This window comes from Oryzias latipes, chromosome 3 (genome assembly GCF_002234675.1).
Source record: "Oryzias latipes chromosome 3, ASM223467v1".
Classification (NCBI taxonomy): Eukaryota; Metazoa; Chordata; class Actinopteri; order Beloniformes; family Adrianichthyidae; genus Oryzias; species Oryzias latipes.
Window position 1 is genome coordinate 31,335,372 of NC_019861.2, and position 23,277 is coordinate 31,358,648.

General features: G+C 38.9%; 1 protein-coding gene across 1 annotated transcript; it reads right to left on the bottom strand.

Moving 5' to 3' along the window:
• Positions 1-12,068: 12,068 nt before the first annotated feature.
• On the bottom strand, positions 12,069-23,168 carry LOC111947167 (synaptotagmin-5-like). The gene is made up of 5 exons (XM_023953655.1): positions 22,745-23,168; positions 20,247-21,196; positions 16,037-16,208; positions 13,902-14,068; positions 12,069-12,562 (listed from the first exon to the last, which is right to left on the bottom strand). The coding sequence occupies exons 1-5, from the start codon at positions 22,764-22,766 to the stop codon at positions 12,413-12,415; spliced, it is 1,461 nt and encodes a 486-aa protein (XP_023809423.1). The 5' UTR covers positions 22,767-23,168; the 3' UTR covers positions 12,069-12,412.
• Between the last annotated feature and the right edge of the window lie 109 nt (positions 23,169-23,277).

Sequence of the window (23,277 nt, forward strand, 5' to 3'; positions counted from 1 at the left end):
TGTTTGTGTTTGTTCAGGCCTTTGATGCTCCCTGGTCTATAGTTTTGATTCCCTCAAATTCTTCATTATTTTCTTCAGATGACGCATGGATTAAGCCATTAATAGACTAATTTATTATGATTTACTGGCTAAAGTTTGTTCTACTGCCTTGTTGGTTCTCATTAAGTATGTACATAGGAGTGTAATTTAAACTTGGTGGGAGACAGTTAGTATGGACACCTTCAGTTTATAGGCAGCGGGGTCCAATCACCCTCAAACCAGACGACCAACTGAGTGGGGGTGCAGATTCTTGCCACAACCCTGAGCGAAGGTACCATAGTCAAATAGTTCAACATTCTAGATTTGCCCTGAGTCGACCCCCTCGTCAAACTCCCTGAGGAAACGTCTCATGCTATGGGAAAAAAGGGCAATTGGTGAATGGCTACCAGGCTGTCCCCAATCCTGAAGCCCCCAGCTCCTCCCAAAAAGAAAGCCCCAGACCCCTAGGCCAGGCTTCTGAGGGATCAAACATGAAGAAAACACTTTTTATAGCTGCAAATCACGGAGCATTAGTCAAAGTTGCCTCTTAGAAAACATCAATGTGTCCGATTCTACAATTTACATTCCATTTTTATGTGAAAGTGGGAACACACGGAACATGACCAAAGCAGCCATGTTTAAAGAGAATTAACAGCAGAACCGGAACATGCCAACAGCCAATCAGAGTGCTTGTTTGGAAAATACTTGTTATTTTATGGTTTTCTTTAAGTTACCTTGAACACGTGCTGGAAAAAAAAATAAAAAAGCACACCGTCTGCATTTTATTGGTCACTGACCTAACTGAAAAGCAACTCAACTCCCAGAGGTTTCATTTATGAGGATTAGACATTTGTACCCAGTGACTTGCAGGTCAAACCTCAAAAATCCAACTCAGACATGAGAAATAGAAAAAAAATACAGAAACCAAGTACAATAAAGCCTACAGGCAGTAAATCAGTGTTTAGTCAGCACCAAGAAAATTTAATTTGTAACAAAATGGGCAGTTTTTGTTATTTAAAAACTGACGGTACCAGCATAGAGCTTAAGGTGTGGCTGCCACAAAAAGCACTTTGTAAATGCTTTGTTGTTTTTCAGCATACACTGCCGTCTCCTGTGAATGTCGTCATCCCAGTAAAACGAGGAATCCAAATACCAAGCAGGCTGTGTCATCAACAAACAATAATTTCGGAATTAATTCAAACGGGTCGATTTAATCCGAACCACATGATGAAGAGCGACAGTTTGTCTGAAGCGGGACATTTTCCACTGCTGACAACCGAGATTCAGAATCACACAATATAACTGTCATTCTGGCAGTCTCTTTTTCATATCTGTAAAATGAGATGGAGAAGAAACACAACACTATTACTACAGGGCACATGGTTTCATCACAAAACAATTTTGCAAATAGAAATTTACCTTTTTTTTTCCCTTTGTATTTTCAAAAAACTGCCTTTTGAATTTAACCGCAAGATCTGGCAGCAAAAGGAAGTGAGGCCACAACTTGATTAACATTTCTTTGAAGTGTTTCCTTTCAAGAAATCTGAGAAGATGCGAGAATTCATCCTGAGGAGGCCCCGTCACTTCTGATTCCTTAGCTAAGGCATAATCAGACCACCTCGGAACTTTACAATATAATTTATTTATTTCTATGTTTCTAATGGTTTCAACTGAAACACATTGACATGCTTTAGTTTATAGTTTAGATAATCTCATATGAAAGCTTTTTTAAAATGTTGCAATATCTCGTGTTGTAACATCAAACTGAAATTTGGCTTAAAATATTTTAATCTTCCTGTGAGACGCCGCCTGATCAAAGGGGATGTTAACTGCATTTAAGTGAACGCTGGCGCGGTCCAACAGCAGTTGGAACATGGACAGACTGTCCAACGAGCCAAAGTGGAATTAAACCAAAAAGACAATATAACTAAAACACCATGCTTTTAATTAAAAAAATATATTAAACAAACAATCTGCAGTGTAAAGTCGAAAAACTGTTTTAAAAGATTTTTATTAGTCTACATGCTGTTCTGAGAAGTAGGATGTCTGTTTTTATCGATGCACCAAGTGAAAGCAGTACCATCGTGAAGATATATGACTCCTGTAGGATGTCTACACAAACTATACTCAGATTGTCCAATTTCTTATAAATTTCAGGCTACATGCAAAGAGAACACTTAACACAAAAACAGCACTAGCGGTCTTCTTGCACAGTGTGCGCAGTGTGCAAGTGTTTGGGGGGTTTAAAAGAATTAATTTTTTTACTTTGTCTTTAATCTTTGCCTGTGTCTCACCTACTTCCCCCTTAATTACCCTTACGTGTTGTATAAGTGTTCGCTACCACCTTGCAGAATTTTTTTGTTCTACGAGTTCACCCAGCGGTCTACGACCTTTGCGTTTTGTTTGGTCGACCTTTGTGCCCTGTACAGGTTTATCCTTCTGTGGCCCACAGACAGCCCGTGTCCACCCGTAAGCACTGTTATGATTACGGCTACGGTCACATATCCCAAAAATGGCACTGCGCAACAACCCAAATGTTTTTCAGAAAATTGGCAGGTGGCCGTGCGGCGGCAATTTTTTTTTTTTACTTGTCCTGTCCAACAGCTGGGCAAACAGATGAGAGCTGAAGGCCTCTTGTGTTGGACATATTTTACTTTAACAAGAGGGGTTATGAATCTTCAGACAAACCATAGGTGTTTTTATATGACTTTGATCATTCCTTATGTCTTTTATTATTCATCTATTTATTAATTGAGGTATTTATTTACATATTTAATTATTTATTTTCTTGTAAGGACTATTATTATCTTTGTTTCTAATATGCAATTCTTTTTATTGTTATTTTACCAATGATTCTAAGGTTATGTTTTAATCACTGACGTTTTTATTTTTTTTATTTTTTAATTACTAACATTCTTATATCTTATTTTATTTTTTATCTTTTTCTATTTTTATTGTTGTTATTTTATGATCATTTTTATTTTTTATTCTGATGTTTTTTACTCCAGTGTTTCCTCCGGGGGATCCATCGTTCTTGGGCACCCCCAGCTTGACCTGTAGGGCATGCCGTTGCTGTGGTGCCCGTTCTGGTTGGGCGGGCTGGGGTCCCACTCTGTGGTCTAATAGCCATGGATGGGGCCCTGGGCTGCCCTGTGTTGGGCGGGCGCTGCGGTAATGGCCCCTGTGGTCCGGCTGGGCCTTGGAATGAATGGATCCCCATGATATCGTTTCCTCGCAGCAGTACCAAGCCAGACCTTCTTCAACTGCAGTTCTTTTTCTGTTCACGGTTCTACTGGGGTAACTGGGTGGGTGGGGATGGGGGCGGGGGGTGGTGAGGGAGGGGTACCTTCTTTGTGTGATTGTCCTTTGTTTTCTGTTTTTAATAACTTTCACTTTTTATGACTGTTTTATCTGTTTTTATGTTAAGCGCTTTGTGTTTTTAACCAAAATGAAAGGCGCTATATAAATAAATAAAGTTTGAGTTTGAGTTTGAGTATGTCTGAATAAACCCCTTTTGTAATCGAGGCCAAAATTTATTCATTGTAATCATATTTGAAAATCTTTTGTGTTGGACCGGACGGAAAAGGAAAGGAGAGAGAGGGATGTTAGAGAGGGGGGGGGCGGTAGGAGGGTGATTATAAAAAGAGGGGCGGGGGGTAAAACCATGAAGCATCATAAGGCAACAAGTCTCTGGATGGTTATACTCATTACGGTGAGGTTCACAATACAAAATACAAATATTGTTCACACGCGCATACCGATACATTCAAACCAACTAGTGTGAAATATTTCATTCAATCACACAAACTATTTGTGCAAAGGCGAGCTAACACCTGTGCTCAAGTGAGTGTTTATGTTCTTCTGAAATGGATGATGGAATGTGAAAAGAAGGAGGGAGAGTGTCCAGCCATCCCCACACCAAGATCCCCGCCACAGCGGCAGCCAGAGCCCCCCAACACCCGCACGGCATCGGATAGAGAACAACCGCCCCCCGGGTGATCACATCCGCCACCCAGGCCAGGGCCAGCAGGACCGGCATGGGGGCCCTCAGAGCCAGAGAGCAGGGAGGCATGGGGGGACAGAGAGTGCAGCCCCGGCCCAACCAGGAGAGCAGCCCCCCTGCCGCACCGAGTGCCCACAGCCCCAGACGAGCACCTCATCACCACCCAGGAGTTCTGGGCATCCCCCCGCCCCAACCCCAGGTACGAGCCAGGACCCCCAAGGGAGACCCCCCTCCCACGCCCCAGGCAGCCACCCGGCCAACTGTTGGTCCAGGAAGGAGCAAGGCAAGGTCCAGCTGCCCCCGCCCAGGAGGACGTGTGTTGTAAACATGGCCCGACCAGGCTCGCCCACAGTTGGTAATTTGGCAAGGCCCAGCGCTCAGGGGCAAGGACACCAGAACCCACACCACAGGGACTGGGACACCCCCCGGCTCAGGTGTGATCCCTGGCTCCTGGCCTTGTCAGAAAGCTCAGGGATCCCTCTCCCTGCATGGAAAGAGGGCTGCCGGGCCCAGGAAGCCAGAACCCAGGGAACACTGCCGCCGTTGCCAAGGGCCCAATTATTTATTTTATTGACACAACATTCTAATTTAAATGTGTTCAAACATTTAATGAAGTTGATCAGCGTGAACACACCAGAGTCTAAGGCAAAGTAAAAACTTACATCAGTCTGACTCTGACCTTACTGTAAACTCTTTAATTTACTGTGAGTTTGAGGACTGAACATTTACGTTGGGACGTCATTTCTCAAGGAGAGATGGAACTAAATAATAACATTGTTGACAGTTTACATTGTCTTTAATCAAACAGAAAAATCCACAAATTCTGCCCCACAGACAAACTAAAAGTCATCAGTGATCCTAACATGCATACTTTTGGTTTGGCTGCATATGATCCCACCCAGATCCATGATAAACATGTGGGTCCTACGAGGGAAAGCTTAAATCATGACCTGAGCCTTGTGTGAATCAACAACACAATCCACCACACCACTGCGCAGCCCACAGCATGTTCTTTTCTCGTCAAACGTCCATCCTTTTTAAAGTCCACCATGTTTTGTGTGTTCCTTAAATTTAATTTGAGTGTTTTAACATTGACGGCTGAGATTCTTGTTAGGTTTACAAGCTTGTCTGCTTTAAATGATGCAAAGACAAAACAGATGTTCTCTTGACATCCTGGCAACAGTTTTGCTGTTTTCTACTTTTCTTTTCTGAGCTGGAATTGGTGGATTGACCATGCAACAAAACTGATTTTATATCAATAAAATTATATTTTGGATGACTGGCCAAAGCTCTGTAACCAGTGGTTGTGTTTTATTCATGTTGAACACATTAAAAAAGCGATATCCCTCAAAAAGGTTCTGTGCGTTTCAGACAGCAGAAGACAAGAGAGAATCGGAGGAGCTGCAAGTTGTTGCTCTACTAACCTGAGTTATCATTTACGTGGGCAGACTGGTGTAAAGTAATGCGCAAAACATGGTTGTTTCTGAGAGTTTAAACTTTAAAGCCTCTTATAGGAAACAGGCTGAGGATGTGTAAGTGTGTACTTGCAACTATGTGTTTGTGTGCTGCAGGTCTGTGACTGAACACACTTGTACTGTGGTCTCAACAGTCTGATGCCCATTTTTCACTCAGGTTTTATTCATTCTAAGAGAGTTGTGTAAAATTTTTATTTGAAAAAAAAAGTTTTAAATCTGAATGTTACATCCAGGTGCTGCATGGAAACGTTAGTCTCACAACTGCAGATCTATGAGCTATGTCTTTGATCTGTCATCCTGATATAAACAATTAAATATTCTGGTCAAACTTACCTCAACAATAGGATTTAATCAAAATAGATGATGACGATGAAGATTCTTTTTAATTTCACAAAATGAAGTTTGTTTCTCTGTGCTCAATTTTTATTTTGTGCCAAAAAACTTCAAACTTTTTTTGTGTGAAATGATCGCATTTTTTATGCTTGCATGAATGTGCATAAAAAAAAATGTTTATTTAAAATTCAGCTGTTTCAGTTTTTCCCCCCTCCTTTTTTGTTTCTTCTGAATTTCCCCATCAATGATCTCCAAAATAAAGAATTAGTAGATAAAATCTGCTCTTTGAAAGATCTTTCATTCTTTGGGACTCAAGCAACACTAATTGCTCTTTTTTTCTTCTTTTCTTTAGAGTTTTCTCAAATTGTCCCAGCGTTCTGAGGAGCCAAAAACCTGGACTTGTTAGCACACACAATGGTGGAGATAATTTTCAGAGGAACAAATATCATGTGTTTTTGCTTAAATGTTGCCTGCATGGTCTGTTGTTTTCACAGAGAGGGGAGAGGCACACTGAGACCAGCTGTTCTGAGATATTTCTGCAGCTGTATTCATGCACCACGCTGAGCGATGAGCAGCTCAGCAGGGGAAGCCTGTGGCACATTTGCCGCATATCAAAACATTATTTATTAAAATAACTTTCACCATTTACAGACTAAATCAAGTCTCATTTGGTTTGGGGGGGGGAAATTGTTTGAAAAAACGGTGACATGGAGGGGAGAATGCTTGATTAGAATTCAAGAAAGAGCATGTCTGTTGAAGGGAAATTCTTGAAGGATAGACAATAAATTCCTCAGCGGTGCATTTTCTGAGACCAACATGGAGGTTTGTGGTGTTTGAGTGGTTGATTTCCTTCCTCTCTTTATCACTGGAGGCCCTAAAAATACTGCCTCAAATGGTGTCAACGTGTTTACATGCACTTTCTGTCTGTTTCCAAATTTCCCAGCAACCAAAATGGTTATCCTGTCAATTTCAATCCAGAAACCATTTGATCTAGCTTGGTCGCATTCGAGACCTCTGACCGTGCTGCAGCTTTAAGGTCCGCAGCAACCTGAGCCAGAGGGGTTCAAATTCTTGGCCGCTACATGGAGGCGTGAAAACTGGTCTAATCGCATCGGAGCGTTCATTAATCACACTCACAGCGGCTTCAAATAAAGAAAAGGAGGCATATCTGATCTGAGCTCTGCTCCTCTGATCCTCCTCCAGGCCAGCAGTGAGCTCCAGATGTTTGGGCTCCATCACTCACGCACACGTGTGTGTGGGTGTGCATCACCCTGAGCGTGCACACACACTGTCCTGGGCAGAACATCCCATCAAGGATTTACCTCCTTAAAGAGCAGAGGGATGAGAGTGTTCCTCTCAGAGAAGGGGTGCTAAATGCAGTCTTGTTGTTCCACTGAGAGAAGCTCTTGTCAGCATAGATAATGCCAACTAACATGTGTTTAATTTGTGCTGATATGGCCTGGCTCCCATGAGTCCTCAGTTAGTTAGCTTCAGTCAACACTTGCTTTTAGACCCAACATCCACTAGATGACAGCATTCAAACATTTTCTTGCCCAACTTTCACTTCATTACAAGAAGTACATAAAATGCTTCAAACTTTTCAAGTTCTGAAATAAATGTCTACTTTCTAACAAATAGAAACGATTTATTTTTCCATATTTAACTTCACTTCCTGGATTTCCCAATGTTTTAACTATGATGAATATGCTGAGCTGCCTGGATGAATAGTTAATCTGACGCTGGAGGAATTAGGTTTTATTTCTTGATCATGTTGCATTAAAGCCTCAGGTACTCAAAGATAGTCCAGCAAAAAGTAAGATTTAATTTGGCCCATTTGTTCCCAGATGACGGATATTGCCAGGAAGAGGTCCCACGCCACCATCCTTAATGTCATGGCTCTACAACACCATGGGTTTTTTTAAGATTGGAAAAAAAGAAAATTCTCATGAAAGGGGTCAAAAGAACTCATTCATTCATCTTCTAATCCATTTGTTCCCTTTCAGGGTCACGGGGCTGCTGGAGCCTATCCCTGCCACTTGCAGGCGAAGGCAGAGGGACACCCTGGACAGGTCACCAATCTGTCGCAGGGCCACAATCACACACCCATGCACTCCCACATTCACACCTGTGGACAATTTTTTAGAGTAACCAATTGACCTATGAAGCATGTTTTTGGAAAGTGGGAGGAAGCCGGAGTCCCCGGTGAAAACCCACGCATGCACAGAGAGAACATGCAAACTCCACACATTGCTGTTCTGTTTCAGGGTCCCCCAGCTGGGACTTGAACCTTCTTGCTGAGAGGCAAGAGCGCTCACCACTGCTCCACCATGCAGCCGTCAAAAGACCTATTTTATAAATTATAAAATATTTATAAAGTTGTCAAAAGAACTATTTTAGAAATACTGAAAACCCTTACTTAAATGTTACTTAAACCATCACATCAAGAAGGGGAAGAAAGAAAAAAACAACACATCTACGCTTCCTTTAATAAAATGTATGTCTCAATAAACTGTGTTAACAAAATCAAAGACTTTGATAGTCAGCATTAACAGATGACTTAAATCACCAAATGTCTCTCGTAGTATTGATGCAAAGGTATTCTCTGTGTGATCAGTAGCTAACTAACACAAGACAGAAAATCTGTTCGGTTTACTATATATATAAAGCCATGATTTGGAATGAAAGCAATGAAAAGATGCATCTCTGCAAAGCGAGTTAACTTAAGGTAAATCAGAAAATATCTGAAAATTAAATCAGAAGAACACGTCTAAAAAATACTGTAAAGAATAAATCATTTCTTTTGTAAGTAGTCTTTTTTTAACAGAAGATTAATGACACATTTGTGCTGTGGATTAAAGGAACATTAAGTGTTTACAGGACTTTTTCTTCTTCTTGTTGTTCAACTTTTCAAGTTTTTGCAGTCTAGTTTTTCTTTTACTTTAATAATGCAAAAAAAAAACACTTCATTTCTTTATAAGCAATGATGGGTATGTTTTGAGTTTCTGCATTAACTGCCAATAATATAAACAGATATAATCAAAGAAAATTTGAAGAAAAACTCATTTTAATACACACGTTAAATTTAATTTAAATTGAGGCCACTTTTTCTACAAAAACATTTCAAACACATACCTTTGTGTTTACTCTGTGTGTTCACAATAATCACCTTTTGCTTCACCTTGGCAAAATATATTACCCTGAACTCTCTTCTAACCAGCCGACACATAATCTTATCCCCAAATTTTACTTCTTTGAGCATCTCCATCCAAGAAGACTGAGCATCTTTGAAAATTTCTTAAAATTTATCTTTAGCTTATGAGACTTCACATTAGTCATTGTGCACTAACCAATTTATTGGTATTCTGTAAGAAGTGAAATTAATTTAAAATCTATTCCCTCTGATTCATGGCACAGGACAGAACTTGAGACATTGATATCTTTTGTCTGCAGTGGCTTTTCCAGTTTTCTCAACCTCAACTTTTTCTAATGGCATTTTGAAGCAAAAATGTGGATTTGAAACAGTGCGTGTGTCCCTTCTACCACCGAGCAGGAAAGCCTTTTTGTCTCAACAGAGGAAAGCAGCAGCACTGAATAACACCGAAACGTCAAACCGTGTGTCTGTTGAAGCAAACTGAGGGCAGGAGTGAGTCACGACTTTGTCCCGTCATGCGTTGGGGAAGAAAGACCTTTAAATTTTGGAGATGATGATGTTTTTTAATCATTAAGCAGACTGACGTCTTTCCAGTGCTTGTGCCTCACCACACGCTTTCCCCCACACAAACCATTAGAGGCACGAATGTCCCACATCACAAGAAAACATTCACTGCTTGCAGCTGCTCAGGGCAGACAGAGAGGAAAACAAGCTGACGTGAAAAGGATCAATACTGTCACTGTAAACAGATCCTGATCTGGAGGGTCAAAGATGAACTAGGAACTCAGACTGACGGTCTTTGTGTGAAACAGAAACAGCATCATCCGGGATGATCAGAGCATCAAGTTATTTCACACTGATGTGTAAAGAACGTCTGTAAAGCTGCAGGAAAAACAGTTTGTTTTTAATGTAATCTTTCTGGTGTCATGAAAATCCTTCATTGACATTGAGAACACATATTTTTACATTATGGACATGGGTCGTCTGCTGAGCATCATGTATTTTTACAGCCTTATGTAGTGTTACCTGCAAAGAACACTAAATCTTACTGAGTATTTTTGCATGTAGTTTAATATATGCATATATGTTTAAATATCTTATATCACTTGATTAATGACAACCAACTTGATAGTAACTTTTCAGTAAAAAGTTGACTTGTTTGAGACGAGAAATCTAGACTATTTTGTTGCCATTTGATATTGAAAACATTTTATTCAAAGCAACGTATCTATTTTTTTTCACATAATATTTTGAGCAGAAGTTTTATTACTAAATGGTGAGTGGTCTTGTTTGAAGAAACAGAATTGCTTTTTTGAGCAGTACATATTAGTTCCAACTACTACATCAATATACCTAAACATGAGTGTTTGTAGCTAATTTCAATGTTTATTTTTATTAAAACAGCAGGACATCACAACATCTTTTAAGAAATCTTACCAAGACATTCTAAAAATGCCATTGGCCAATTTCTTTTACTAATATCAAGAGAAAAAACTTATTTCATTTTGATTTTTAACTTGTTTTGATTCATTGCTTTAAAAAAAAGTTTTGCAAAAAAAATGCAGAAGGCTGACATTTTCCTACTATTTGGGCAGTAATGTCAAACAAAACCTCAAGTAAAAATTACATTGTGTAATGCATTTTTTAACACATTCATTCAGCACATGTATTCTTCCCAACAACAGTTTGCATGAAAATAATTTAAAGCAAGAAAGAAAATCAATAATCACTGACAGATCAGGGTGACAAAAATGTGTGATTTAAAAAATGTCCCATGCAGTGTTTAAAAAATATATATAAATACCTAAACAAAGCAAAACGTTTTTAAACATTTCATGTTTTTGCTGCAAATGACTTCTTTAATTTCTAAAATTCGTCTGTGATAGCACAGGGATTAAAGAAAAAGATATAAAAACAGCTTTTTTGAACATGAGTTGTCTTGCTTTCTAAAAATAGTAAAATAGACTTCCATTAAAAAAATTTAAAAAAGTTCAGCAGTTTAATAAGAAGGAAAAATGTTCAATGTCTCCACAGGAGGTCTGGGATCCTGGTGGCAGCTGCATCAGAGCCATTGCAAGCCTACGCACACAAAACAAATCAACAGAATCTCATTTATTGAGTTTTCAGTAGCAGAGTTGGATAAAAAAACTTCATGTCAGTAGTTTATTTATGGCCTTTAAAATGATGGTATAATCTATATTTTTATGAGGAATTTAAAATGGTGAGAAATTGCTAACTCAAATAAGTTCATCTTTATTTTTAAAGCAAAATTTGAAAGGAAAAGGGGGGAAAAATCAAGAAGAAAATCAGCAAAAGATCAATATGTTGTTTCTAGTATGGATACATTTTCTGTCTCATCACTTCACAGAGAGATTATGTTTATTTACAAACCTGATGACTGCATGGTTGCGCTTCTCCAAAGTCCACGACAAATTCGGTCGATTTTTTTTACTTTCAAAGTAATAAACTGGATATTTTGTGGAATTTTTGATCATGTGTTGCGTTTTTTTAAAGCAACACGTTTTTAAAGGTTAACTTAGTAGAAATTATGTTACTACATCAAATTTGTGAGTTTTGTTTTTCTTGATTGCTTGATCTACCACAATGTTTAAGAAAAAAAAACTGAAGATGACTCTTTTCCCATGAAACTTTATTACTAATTTAGATATTTGCAATAATATCCTGTCAATCATTAATTGTGTGGTTCTGTTTTTGGTGACGTTTTTATTTATTTTTTTTGTATTTCTTTTAGCTAGAGACAACTGGTAATGTGAAGTGGGATTTCATGCATAAAACTACTGATTTGAGTTGAATGGCCAGAAACAGATTATTTCCAGATGTTTGTACTGATGAACTGAATGACCAATTAAGATGCACTCAGATCACATCACCTTTAGGTTACGCTCTATACGGAAATGAAGCCCAGGAAGCCATAGAAGTAGATTAAGAACAGCTTTAGGTCCTCAATGATGGTGCTTGGTAAATTGCCTTCCATTGTGCATTTGTACTGTAGTTTGTCATGAAACAGTATAAAGTTATAGTGGCAATCTCACACTTGTACACTCAAACAGCACAAAAGATGACAAAATATTTTTAAAATCTCAGATTTTAATATGATGCAGCTCACAGATGAATATTTGGCACATTTCCTCTGAGATGCAAGAATAGACACGGACCTGACAAGTTAGAAGTTTTTCTCTTCCACCAAAGTTTTACAAATCTGTCACAATAAAAGCAGCACAACATCTGCATAAGTTCCAAACATCAATTTCAAAACAAACAGCTGCCATTTTAAGGAAAAACAGTGGAAATTTCACATAAGCCAATGCAAAAGTTGACACTAGTGTCAAATGGAATGAAATTTCAGCAAATTCTGCCTCAAGCCCTCATCTCTGCAGTGATCAGAGATAACTGAATATTGGTTTGACAGTCCTAGACAGCTTCTGACTGGATGGTGTGCCAGTGAGTGGTTTCCGTTTGCTGCAGACTGCACATCTCCCTCCAGTGACCCTGTCCGACCTCTGAAGCATTGCTGCCAATCAGGACGCGACCCAGAACACTGCCCCTAGTGTAGAGACGGCCCTGGGGACACAAGAGCACAGTTTACATTCCTGTTAAATGGACGTCCCTTTGATGCAACGCGACATTCATAAAGCTGGTATTCTAGGAAGCATTGAACGGCTGCAAAAGCTCATGTAAAACTGAGGGTCACAACAAAACAAGCAAACTCGGATCCAAGTAAAAAATTAGGATTGTGAATTCCTCAGAGGTGAACACAGACAGACCGATGAGAGAACATAAACAGAACAAGTTAAAAGTTCAAAAGAAAAAAAGAAAATATTGAATGTATTGGCAGCATTTCACTACACCCCAAATGGTGGCGATTCTCCATTTCCTGCAATCCCTATTTTCTTTTCCCCAGTTTAATTGTTAAACAAGTTTACATTTACGCATCCTCTTTTGCACTGTCAAACAAAATGCACACTTTTCTTTTAGTTCAAATATATATTTAGAATATTCAGAAGGGAAGGGGGTGAAACCATGAAGCAGCATAAAGCAACAAGTTCCTGGATGGTTTTAATCATTACAGTGAGGTTCAGATGTAATACAAGTCTATAAGGGAGCGGCCTGTCCACACACACACTCAAATGTTATAAACATACCTGTTGGCTCCAAAAATGTCCACATGTCGACATGTACACAATACAAATAGTGTTCACACATGCATGCTTATGCCTTAAAACCAACTAGTGTGAAATATTTCTTTCAATCATGCAAAATACGAGTGCAAAGGTGAGCTAACACCTGTGCTCAAGTGAGTGTTTATGTTCTTCTGAAATGGATGATGGAATGTGAAAAGAAGGACGGAGAGTGTCCAGCCATCCCCACACCAAGATCCCCGCCGCAGCAGTAGCAGCAGCTAGAACCCCCCCAACACCTGCACGGTAGCAGATAGACAACTGCCCCCTGGGTGATCACATCCGCCACCCAGGCCAGGACCAGCAAGACCGCCACGGGGGCCTCCAAAGCCAGAGAGCATGGGGGCATGGGGGGACAGAGAGTGCAAGCTTCATCCCAACCAGGTGAGCAGCCCCCCCGCTGTGACGGGAGGGGCTGCCCCAGAAGAGCGCCAACAGTCCCAGACGAGCACCTCATCACCACCCAGGAGTTCTGGGCATCCCCCAACCCCAGGTACGAGCCAGGACCCCCCAAAGGAGACCTGCCCCGCGCTCTACGCTGCCACCCACCCGGCTAACGGTTGGTCCAGGAGAGAGCAATGCAGGGGCCAGCCATCCCCGCCCAGGAGGAGGAGACCCAGGGGAAGAGGGGGTCCACAAGAAGTGTTGTAAACATGGCCCGACCAGGCTCACCTCAATACCCACTTCACCAGCCTGAATGGGCTCTGAGAGAAACGTCTCACCTGCATGATTACAAATTCGAGCGTGAGTGGCAGCTGAGTGATGTCACCGGGGGGCAGGTTAAACAGGAAGGGGGCATTCCAGATGGGGTTTGGACCGCTGACACCTTTGGTCTCCTTGGAACTGATCACATTCCCATCCTGATGGAGTTTAATAACAACACAGTGATCTGCAAAAACAAAAATCATATCCTCAAGTCTTGTTTGTTAATTTTTATGTTAATGAGACCAAAGTTTCTTTGGAAACGGGAAGCCTGGAAGAGCAACAAAACCTTTGCAGGTAAAATACAAACTTTGCATTTTTGTTGCAACATTCACAAAAAATAAATTAAAAAAGAAATTAAAAAAAATTCTTTACCTTGCCCTTTAAAAACTTTAACCTCTTAACTTGTAATGTTTAATCATAAAATCTTATTTTTTTAAATGTATTCATTGTACTGAAAATCTTTGCCTGGTTCCTTTTATCTTTTATGACAATTAATTTTAAAAACAGGTTTTAAATCAGAAGGAGGAAAACTAAGTATAGACTAAGAAAGGGAAATAGTACAGGGTTGATTGGTCTCTAATCTGATTATAATCCAGAACAATCAATGCTCCTGTCAGTCTGCTCACGATGAAATGTGTCCATGCACAGAGCAGCTTCTCCTATGAGATTTGCTAAAGATGTCATATCATTTTTCAACAATTATGCTTCCAATTTATGATAGAATGCCAGAAATGAAATTTCTGTCAATTAAAAAGAGTCTACAGTCATTCACAGAAGCAATTTGTTGTGACGAAGTTAAGATCTAACTTAATTTGTAAATGATAATCGTCTACAAGTAAAAGGTTGCTGATGCAACCCATTAGGCCTTTTGGTCAACAAAGCATCGTTCATAGTGTCTTAACAATACTTTCAAATTTTATCACTTGTTTTCTTTTATTCCAGCATAAAAAATATTTTTTCTGAATGTTTGTCAACAAACCAACCAGAGTTCCCACTAAAAAGTGGAGGTTTTTGGGAAATTTTTATTTGTTATTTTTTATTAATCTGGCACCGCCTAGCTGACAGTAACCTTAGAATTCATGTAATTTAATCGAAATCCAATAAATTTATGGTTAAAAGTAAAGTGAAACCGTTGTATTTAGTGTAATATTAATATTAATATTTACATATTTAGTGGTTTTTGAGTTTGTTTGTTTTTTTTTTTTGTTTTTTTACAAGATGTGTTTAAATAAATTGTTCAGATATTTTTAATTTTTGCCTCAAAGTTTGCCATAATAATCTCTGGGTAATTTATAATCGCTAAAAAAAAATATTTTACAACCTTTATTTGTGTCTCGTTACACGACCAGTGCCAGACAGCCGTTGCTGTGATGTCATCCTAAAAGCTACCATGTAGTTCCTTACAAATGTTCTTAAGAAATGGCAGAACACCACAACAATGAGACACAGCAACTCATTTCAATGTAATTGGATGAATTCAGACTCATTAAAACAACTTTTGACATGACACTCATAGCTCCTCACAGTTTTCCTGACAATCTTTATCTGTCATAAAGATTTATTAGGGTTTCTTCTCAGCCGTCTTCTTGCCAATAACCACCCAGAAGCGACGTCCACCAGACCAGAAATGTGAGTAATAATTGTTAAATCTGACGTTGATTTAGACGTTCAAAACTTGTGAGCGAAATTTAAAGTTCTGATGAATTAAAAGCGCAGAATATTTCCATAATTTCTGCCTCTAGGTGTTTTGCCCGCCCTTGTAATTCCTGACAAACGAGTGAAGATATCTTTAGTCATGTGGTTTCAGTTACAAGTTTTGGTTCAAATCAGGAAACTTCCCTTGACGGCAGTAATAATACAGACCAAACATGAGGTTTAGGACTCGATCCAGACCAATTAAAGTGGACTGGGTCTGGACCAAACGGTTTTCCTAGTCTGAATATACCCCTTAAATCAGATTTAACCTTGAACCCACCAACAGAATTTCTGTAATCTACTCTACTATGTGATGTACCTGGCAGTGCTGGACAGCCCTAAAAACCTTGAACAAGACATGCAATCCCACATTTTCCCCCTTTAAAAATAATTGGTAATCTGAAAAGTGCTTTGGATCAAACCCATGGATCATTGTGGATCACTGACGGATCATCACCTGGAGCTCCTGGGATTCTTGTGAGTTTGGTCAGATTTTCAGCTTTTCGAACCATCACTTTGATGCGCTGGGCCGCCGCCTGGTACTGAAGCAGGATGAGCACTTTTCCCAAAGTCACCGGTGCACCAACCGAACTCTTGCTGCGACCCAGCCACTCCTGAGAACTCACACTCTATGAAAACATTAGAAAAAAATAAAAGCAGTTCTCCTGTTAGAGAAGGATTCAACAAAAGGTGCTGATTTGTGATCAGAATTAACACGTCAGTACCTTCTGTCTGCAATTGAAAGAGGCAATCTAAACCAGATTGAGAAGGCTAAAGAGGGTCCATCTGTATTACATTTAAAATGACTTAAAGTCAATCAGGAGTATAAATTAGCTTTACTCAAAGATGTCATCATTTCAGTGACCACCCATCCTAGAAAAATAGTGTAGCTGCCTTACGTCAGGTTGGATAAAAGGAACATCCAATGAGTATGTTTAATGCTGATTTTTCTCTGAGTTCACGCCAAGTCCTGCATTCTTAAATTGCGTGAAGCCGACTGAATCAATTCCTACCGAGGAAGGAATGTTAGCTACAGAGTTTCTGTCCAGCGATGTGTTTTTGTATCCTGTTTTTTTTCCTTAAGGAACATCCCAGACGGCATGTTTCTCAATGACGATGGCTACACGTTTTGACATGAGTTTGATCATTTCTTGTAAGAACATTTGCCTCTGTAAATCTCTATTTCGCGCAATAATTTAACTTCATATTAGGAATAATTTCAGAAAGTTTTATTCCCTTGGACTGCCTCCTCATAGCTTTTGTGGGCTTGTTTTAGTGCTTCTGCATGGCTATAACCTTTTTAAAATCTGCTATAAAAAAGGCATAAATATCACAAAATATTTTAATTTGACATTTAGTGCACTCATTTGTTTCTCTTCCTTTTTTTAAACTGCAGCAGAATCAATGATGGCCTGAAATTCTTTCTGACTTCTAATTTTTAATCTTGGGAAACTCAGACGTAAAATAAATTACTTTTTTAAACGCGAACCTTAATGACTGATCACTTAGGCCCAGTATTTTGAGCATAATCCTATAGGATTAAATTTCCAGGATTGGATCCTGATCTGAAATTGGGTATTTAAAAAAAAAAACACCAAAAATTCCATCTTTAAGATTAGGATTTGGTAATCCAATCCAGCCTTTAATTTGTATTAAAGGCCTCTGTTGGGTACTTCAAAACTTTGGATCAGGAACAAATTGATCCATGGTTCAGTTCAATGTTTTGGAATACCCAAAAGAGGCCTTTAATATGGATTAAAGACTGGATTGGATTAGGAAATCCAAATCCTTCAGGATCAAATTAGGTTTGAAATACTCAATTTAAGATCAGGATCCAATCCAGGAAATTTAATCCTATGGGATTATGTTCAAAATACTGAGCCTAAAGCTTAATGTTTCTATACCAGCTTTTTACATGCAGATATGTGAGCACTAATGTTCTATGTATGTCATTTCCAAACTATAAAGTTTCAAGAATTGAGCATCAGATTTGATTTTCTTCATGCACTTTAAAAATTTGCATCAGTTTTGCCACTGTCTGTCTTTGTAAATCAGGGAACCTCTGATAAAATTTAATGAATACTAATTTTATTTATGCCTTGTTTTATAAATGTTCTATCTACACCTTAAAATCAGTGTAGAAATCCATACAATTTGAAAAAATGTGTTTACATTAGCAAAAGAATCTGCCAAAGGGGTAATAAAAATGGTTTCCTAAAATGTTTAATTTTTAGAATTCTAGTAACTAAGAGATGTTTTCTTAATCTAAGATTATGTTGCTATTGAAGAAGCTTCTTGATAAGATTATTTTTACTACAAGACAGAAAATAAGCCAATTTTTCTTGAAACATGGGTCTTTTTGCATTCTTAAGATCCAGTTTTTTACAGCGTAGGCTGTGTTTATTGTAGCAACAATAAATTAAGATCTTTTTGTTGCATCTGCAAACATTCTTAACTAAGTGCATGGGATGTTAATCTGAATTCATATAGCCTTTTTATAAAAAAAAAAAAGAGTTTACATAAAGTTAAAAAAAAGATCCTTTTCATTTGCTTAGATTCTTTCACAGGAGGTCTTTTTATTATCCATTTCCAAACTGTACCGTCAGTTTAATGACAGAACTTTTTGTTTTACTACTGAACGACAAAATACCTTCAGTAAAAACTGAAAAAAGGACTGTACACACACATTTTAATTTACTCTGACTGCTTTAGGGCGATTTAATTCCTCGGAAACCTTCTGATCCTCGCCCACTCATATTTTCAGATGGAGGCTGCTCTTATTGGGAGCACGGGGGATGACTATGTGTGGATTGGAAAGCATTAACCATGCATGGCCAAGAGGGTGAGACGGGAAACCGGCTTCCCTCACAAATACGACACATCCAGTGTCTTAAGTTCAATGAAGCTGTCCACCAAAGCCTGTTAGAAATCATTTCTGGCGGCGCCTCTGCTGAAAGCGCGGCGTGGGCGCTCTGTCGATTTGCCACACTGGCATTCATCCTGCATTCATTAACAATAAAGTCAACACGACTAACTGTGATGCACGGCTGAAGGGAGAGCTGATCTGATCATTGCATTACATTTTTACTTAACAAACATGCTTACTTTGCCTATTCATTAGTTTGAAAGGTTCTGCACAGAAAACAAAAAAAACAGAAAATGCCTCATCTGAAGGGAAAAAAACACAAGAAGGTTAAAACAGAAGTTATCTTTTTTAACACAAACAGGTAATTCCAACTTGCATTTGCATTGACAAGGATATTAGGGAGCATAGAGCACATTTGGTGTTTTGCATGATTAAAAATAAAGTTTGCTTTGACACACAATTCCAACCATTTGCTTTACAAACAGTTTAGTCAGTGGAAGTGAGCGTTTTATCTATCTAACTGCTGCAGTTATGGATCTATAAAAAGCTACAGCTTTGAACTGTGTCTGTGTTAAAGGCAGCTGCAACATCACTAACATTGCCAAGTTGGTTTTTTTCAGCCATTGCTTTTCTATCTGCCAGTTCATCCTGAACACAGCAGACAGATCCAACCATGCCTTTTTCCTTTCAGCATCTCTCCTCCTGATCGTTGTCCCAGAACTGCGATCAGCAGATAAAAGGCTGTTGGTGTTCTCTGCTTCTTCCAAAGAATGTCTCGTTTTAGGTCGAACTGAACTCTTTACTGTTGTTTTTCCCTTGCAAAACAAAACACATTTGTTTCTATGTGAGACTGATTTATTAGAAGGTTTTGGGGACATTGTTCCTTAGTGAGTTCTTAAACAAGAAAAAACTAAGTTTGACAGTTCCAGTGGTGAAGATTTAATCTTTCATGGCCTCTGTCTTTCATTTGAATTTAGGTATTGAGCTTTTAAGCCTTATTCACAGTGATATACATCTAAGATCTGGATAAAACAAATTACACATTTTCTAAATGGATGACTTTATTGATTGGACCTGATTCCTGCACACCTTTCGTTTGATCCTTGCATGTTTGTTTGATTGTTGTACATGTTTTAGCTTTTTATTCTATTTATTTTTCTGTATTGTCTGCCCACTTTAAAGAGAACTACTCCAAATCTAGCATGTATAATGACAATAAAGTATTTCTATTCTATTCTATTCTATTCTATTTCAGGTAATGGGTTGTTTTCTCACATTTAAACATTACGTGAAGCTGTTTTTTTTAAAACAATGGACAAAACTCAACTGTATCTTTTTAGCTCAGTGATATTGCAGAAAAAATCAATTTCAGTTAAAAGCGAAGGAAAAATCTAATAGTGGACTATTAGCTTCCCCTTCCAAGTCTATTTGTAGTCATACATTTTTTGTTATTTTATTTTTTCTGTTAGAATTTGGTCATAAAACAGCTTGCTGGTTTCATTTGACCAGATTAGATGTTTCACTTATGCACTAAAGTGTAAAAAATTCTGTCAAAATCATAAGGAAGCAGCTTTAGATGTGGTTTCATTACAAAAAATGTGCTATTTATCACTGTTTTATCATTTAACTAGACGTGACCACATATTTGGATCACAGAGGCCCCTCATTGATGTCTCTAGATGTTCCTTTTTTTTATCTTTTATGATTTTTTAATTAACGGTTTTCTTTTACTACATTTTCCTTTGAAAGATAAACTAACATTTTTGCCCCAGTTTCATAAAAACCTGTGTTTGCTTTGTACCTTTTTGAGCTTGCCTTTAGTGGCGGTGAGCTGCTTGCTGTAGGTGTTTGTGATTTCAGACTCCCAGTCCACTGGCTCGCAGGGGAGCTCCAACCACCCAAGTGCAGCTTCTCTCAAGCCTGAGAAGTCCCTGCTGTACACGGCTAGCCTCAGTGTGCAGGCACGCAGCTCTTCCACTGAGCCCACCTGCAGCACACGGCTCTGGCCTTGAAGATCCGGGCTGAGGCTGCGCCGCCGCAGAGTAATCTGTTGTGCTGAGGGGCAAATGGGCGGGAGGCTGACCCGAACAATCACCCCACTGCGTCTGTGGCCAGAAAGTCCCAGGATGTTGATCACCAGGGTACCACTGGCAGAGGAGAAGAGCAGGGAGAAGTGCAGCAGAGGAGCAGAGATGGATAGAGATCCAGAGCCATATTGTGTAGAGCAGGGCTCCCCCTGCTGGCCAGTCAGACGACTGCCTTTAAAGTGGGCAAAAATTTCACTATTCCCGGTGCTGAGCCGCCCCATCACGTAGCGGGATTTAGACACCAAACTTATTTTAGTAAGAGAAGGCAAAGAGGCTCTGCCATGTCGTAGAGTTTTACGAGGGGAGCAGGGAACAGCTGGACTGCTTAGGCGCCTCAAGGGAAAAAAAGACAGAGGAGCCTCCACCCGCCCAGCTGACCTTTTAGGATCAGTGGCACAGGAGAGGTCATCTCCAGAAGGAGAGGAGGCCACGAATTCCAGCACATCTCCATCCAGCTCCTCATACTGCTGCTTGACATGCTGGGTACAAGGAGAATGAGACGACGACGACGCAGCCACCCCTGAAGCCAGATGAGGTGGGAGGAAAGCTGCCTCCTTGTCTTCAAGAGAAACTGTCTTTTGTCTGCAGCACCAGAAGATGCAGCCAAGAACGAGGCAGTAAAAAAACACAGCCAGGCCCACAGCCAAAAGGATCTGCAGGTTAACTAGAAAAAAGAGCACCCATCACAGGTTAACGTGGTTTGTGGGAGCGGTGAGGAAGAAAGGGACATTTGAGATAACCTGACAAATGACATCAACATTCAAGTTTGACACTAAATAGGGTTAAATAAATGAAAAAACAACCTTACAGGGGACCATTATCTCTTAGTGTCTCCAATCTGCTCCCGACGATGAGATTAAGGAGGAAATGTTTCAATTATCAAGCACTTTTATTGTTGTACTTGCTGTTTTGAGCTTTTAAACCCAGTGTGCAAACCACATACATGTATTAAATGCAGGTATTTACTTATAGTATTCTCAGAACTCACCAGCCTATTTGCCAATCACATTGGCTGTTTACAATGACATCGGAATGACACTAACCTCAACATTAGTTTGGTTTTCAACATTTGAGGTAAAGGTTTTAAAGTTTCTGGTTTAAAACCAACATAAAAGTTGTTACACATAATTGACATTCCTCTTAGAATAGATCCTTGGAACATTGGATTCATTACACCAGAGCTTCGCCATTCTTTCAATTGTTTTGACCTCATCTTTATTTGTTTATGGATTTATACACTTTTGTTTTGTTGCTACATATTTGATCTTTGATATATACAGTAACATAAAAATGGTTTGATCTCAGTTTCTGTGATATTTGCAAGAAAAAGGATAACAAAATTTACAACTCGGCTTTTGGACAATTTCAGGTTTATTCTAGCATCATTGTGCAATATAAGGAAGATGATCTGTAAAAAAAAAAAAAAAAAAAAACATTGTCAAAAAAAAACATTTTATAGAAAGTTAATAGCTAAAATTAAAATACAAAAATAAATCTCAAAAAGGCCCTGGACTACAACAATTGATGTAGTTTCTGGACCCCACATTTGCATTTTATAAAAAAAACTTTAAAGTATTAAAATTAAAATAAAGAGGGAATGCAGCTCCTAAAGCTGAGTCCTAAAGCTGACACAGAGAATCATTTGATAAATCAAATGTTAGTTTTATTGCATTCTATCTTCCCAAAGGTCAGACATAAGGGCAGAAGTAAATAATGAAATAAATAAATTCAGAGCATAAAAGCAACAGTGCGTGCTATAATTCACAAGAATCAATAAGAGTGAGCTCATATTGAAGCAAGTGTGTACTTCCAGAGCCATTTCAGAGCATCGGGGTTCAGCTGCAGCAGCACTCAGCCTCCATCAAGAGAAGAACAGCTGTATCACTGATGATGGAGAACAGCAGCTGCATGGAGCTGAGGTTGTGTTTACACCTGACCAGCTTTAGTAGAGGAGTAATGCATTGACTGGTTTCAGATGGATGTACAAACCTTTTCACAGCCAGTCACTTAAACATGGAGAGCTGGGCTTTTGACAGATAAATGGTTGTAAATTTACCTCAGCTTCTCTGTTCCTCCCATTCATTTTGCATGTAAACTTTTGCTTTTGTTAGGTTTGTTTCCTTTACAATATATTACCATATTTAAAAAAAAAAACAGAACTGCAGATTACAATGATATGAAACTAAATAACCATATTGAAATGTCCCCCTACCTTCCGGAGAGTCCTGTGACATCTTCCCAGTTTGGAGCAGTTCTGATCAGTGAACAGGGTCCATCAGAGCCCTGAAGACTAGACAGCAGAGGCATGTCACGGTCTTAAATGGGAAGATTCTGAGCATGCGTTGGAGGCAAGTCTCAAGCCCAGCCCCTTCGGCTACAGGCGCTCTCTGCATTATTGACTCAATGAAAACAAACAGTGCCTCACTTTTTCAATCGTATCAATTGCATTTATTTAAATGCCCAAATAGACTATTAGTACAGTAATTTTACTCATAAATCACGTCCTGTTTTAAAGGAAATAGTTTAAAAATGACAATTCAAAGATCAAATTACGTCCCTGAGAGTAAAAAAAAAAAACTAAAATAAACATATTACTGATAATCATAAAATTCTTTAATCAGACAGTCTCTCAGTGTTGCTTTCAAATTCAAAAGTTCACTCTTGGGGAATTTTTCATGTGGATATCTGAATAAAAAGTAAATATTTCTTGTAGGGCACTCATTTATTTAACTACTTATTAGTGTT

Bases quoted from the DNA above. Each gene is read 5' to 3' on its own strand.
- LOC111947167 (XM_023953655.1), bottom strand. From the start codon at position 22,766: ATGTCACAGGACTCTCCGGAAG. The intron at 16,209-20,246 runs GTACAAAGCAAA...ATGTTTTCATAG, and splicing joins CTAAAGGCAAGCTCAAAAAG to AGTGTGAGTTCTCAGGAGTG. The intron at 14,069-16,036 runs GTGATGATCCGT...TTGTTTTTGCAG, and splicing joins AAGAATCCCAGGAGCTCCAG to ATCACTGTGTTGTTATTAAA.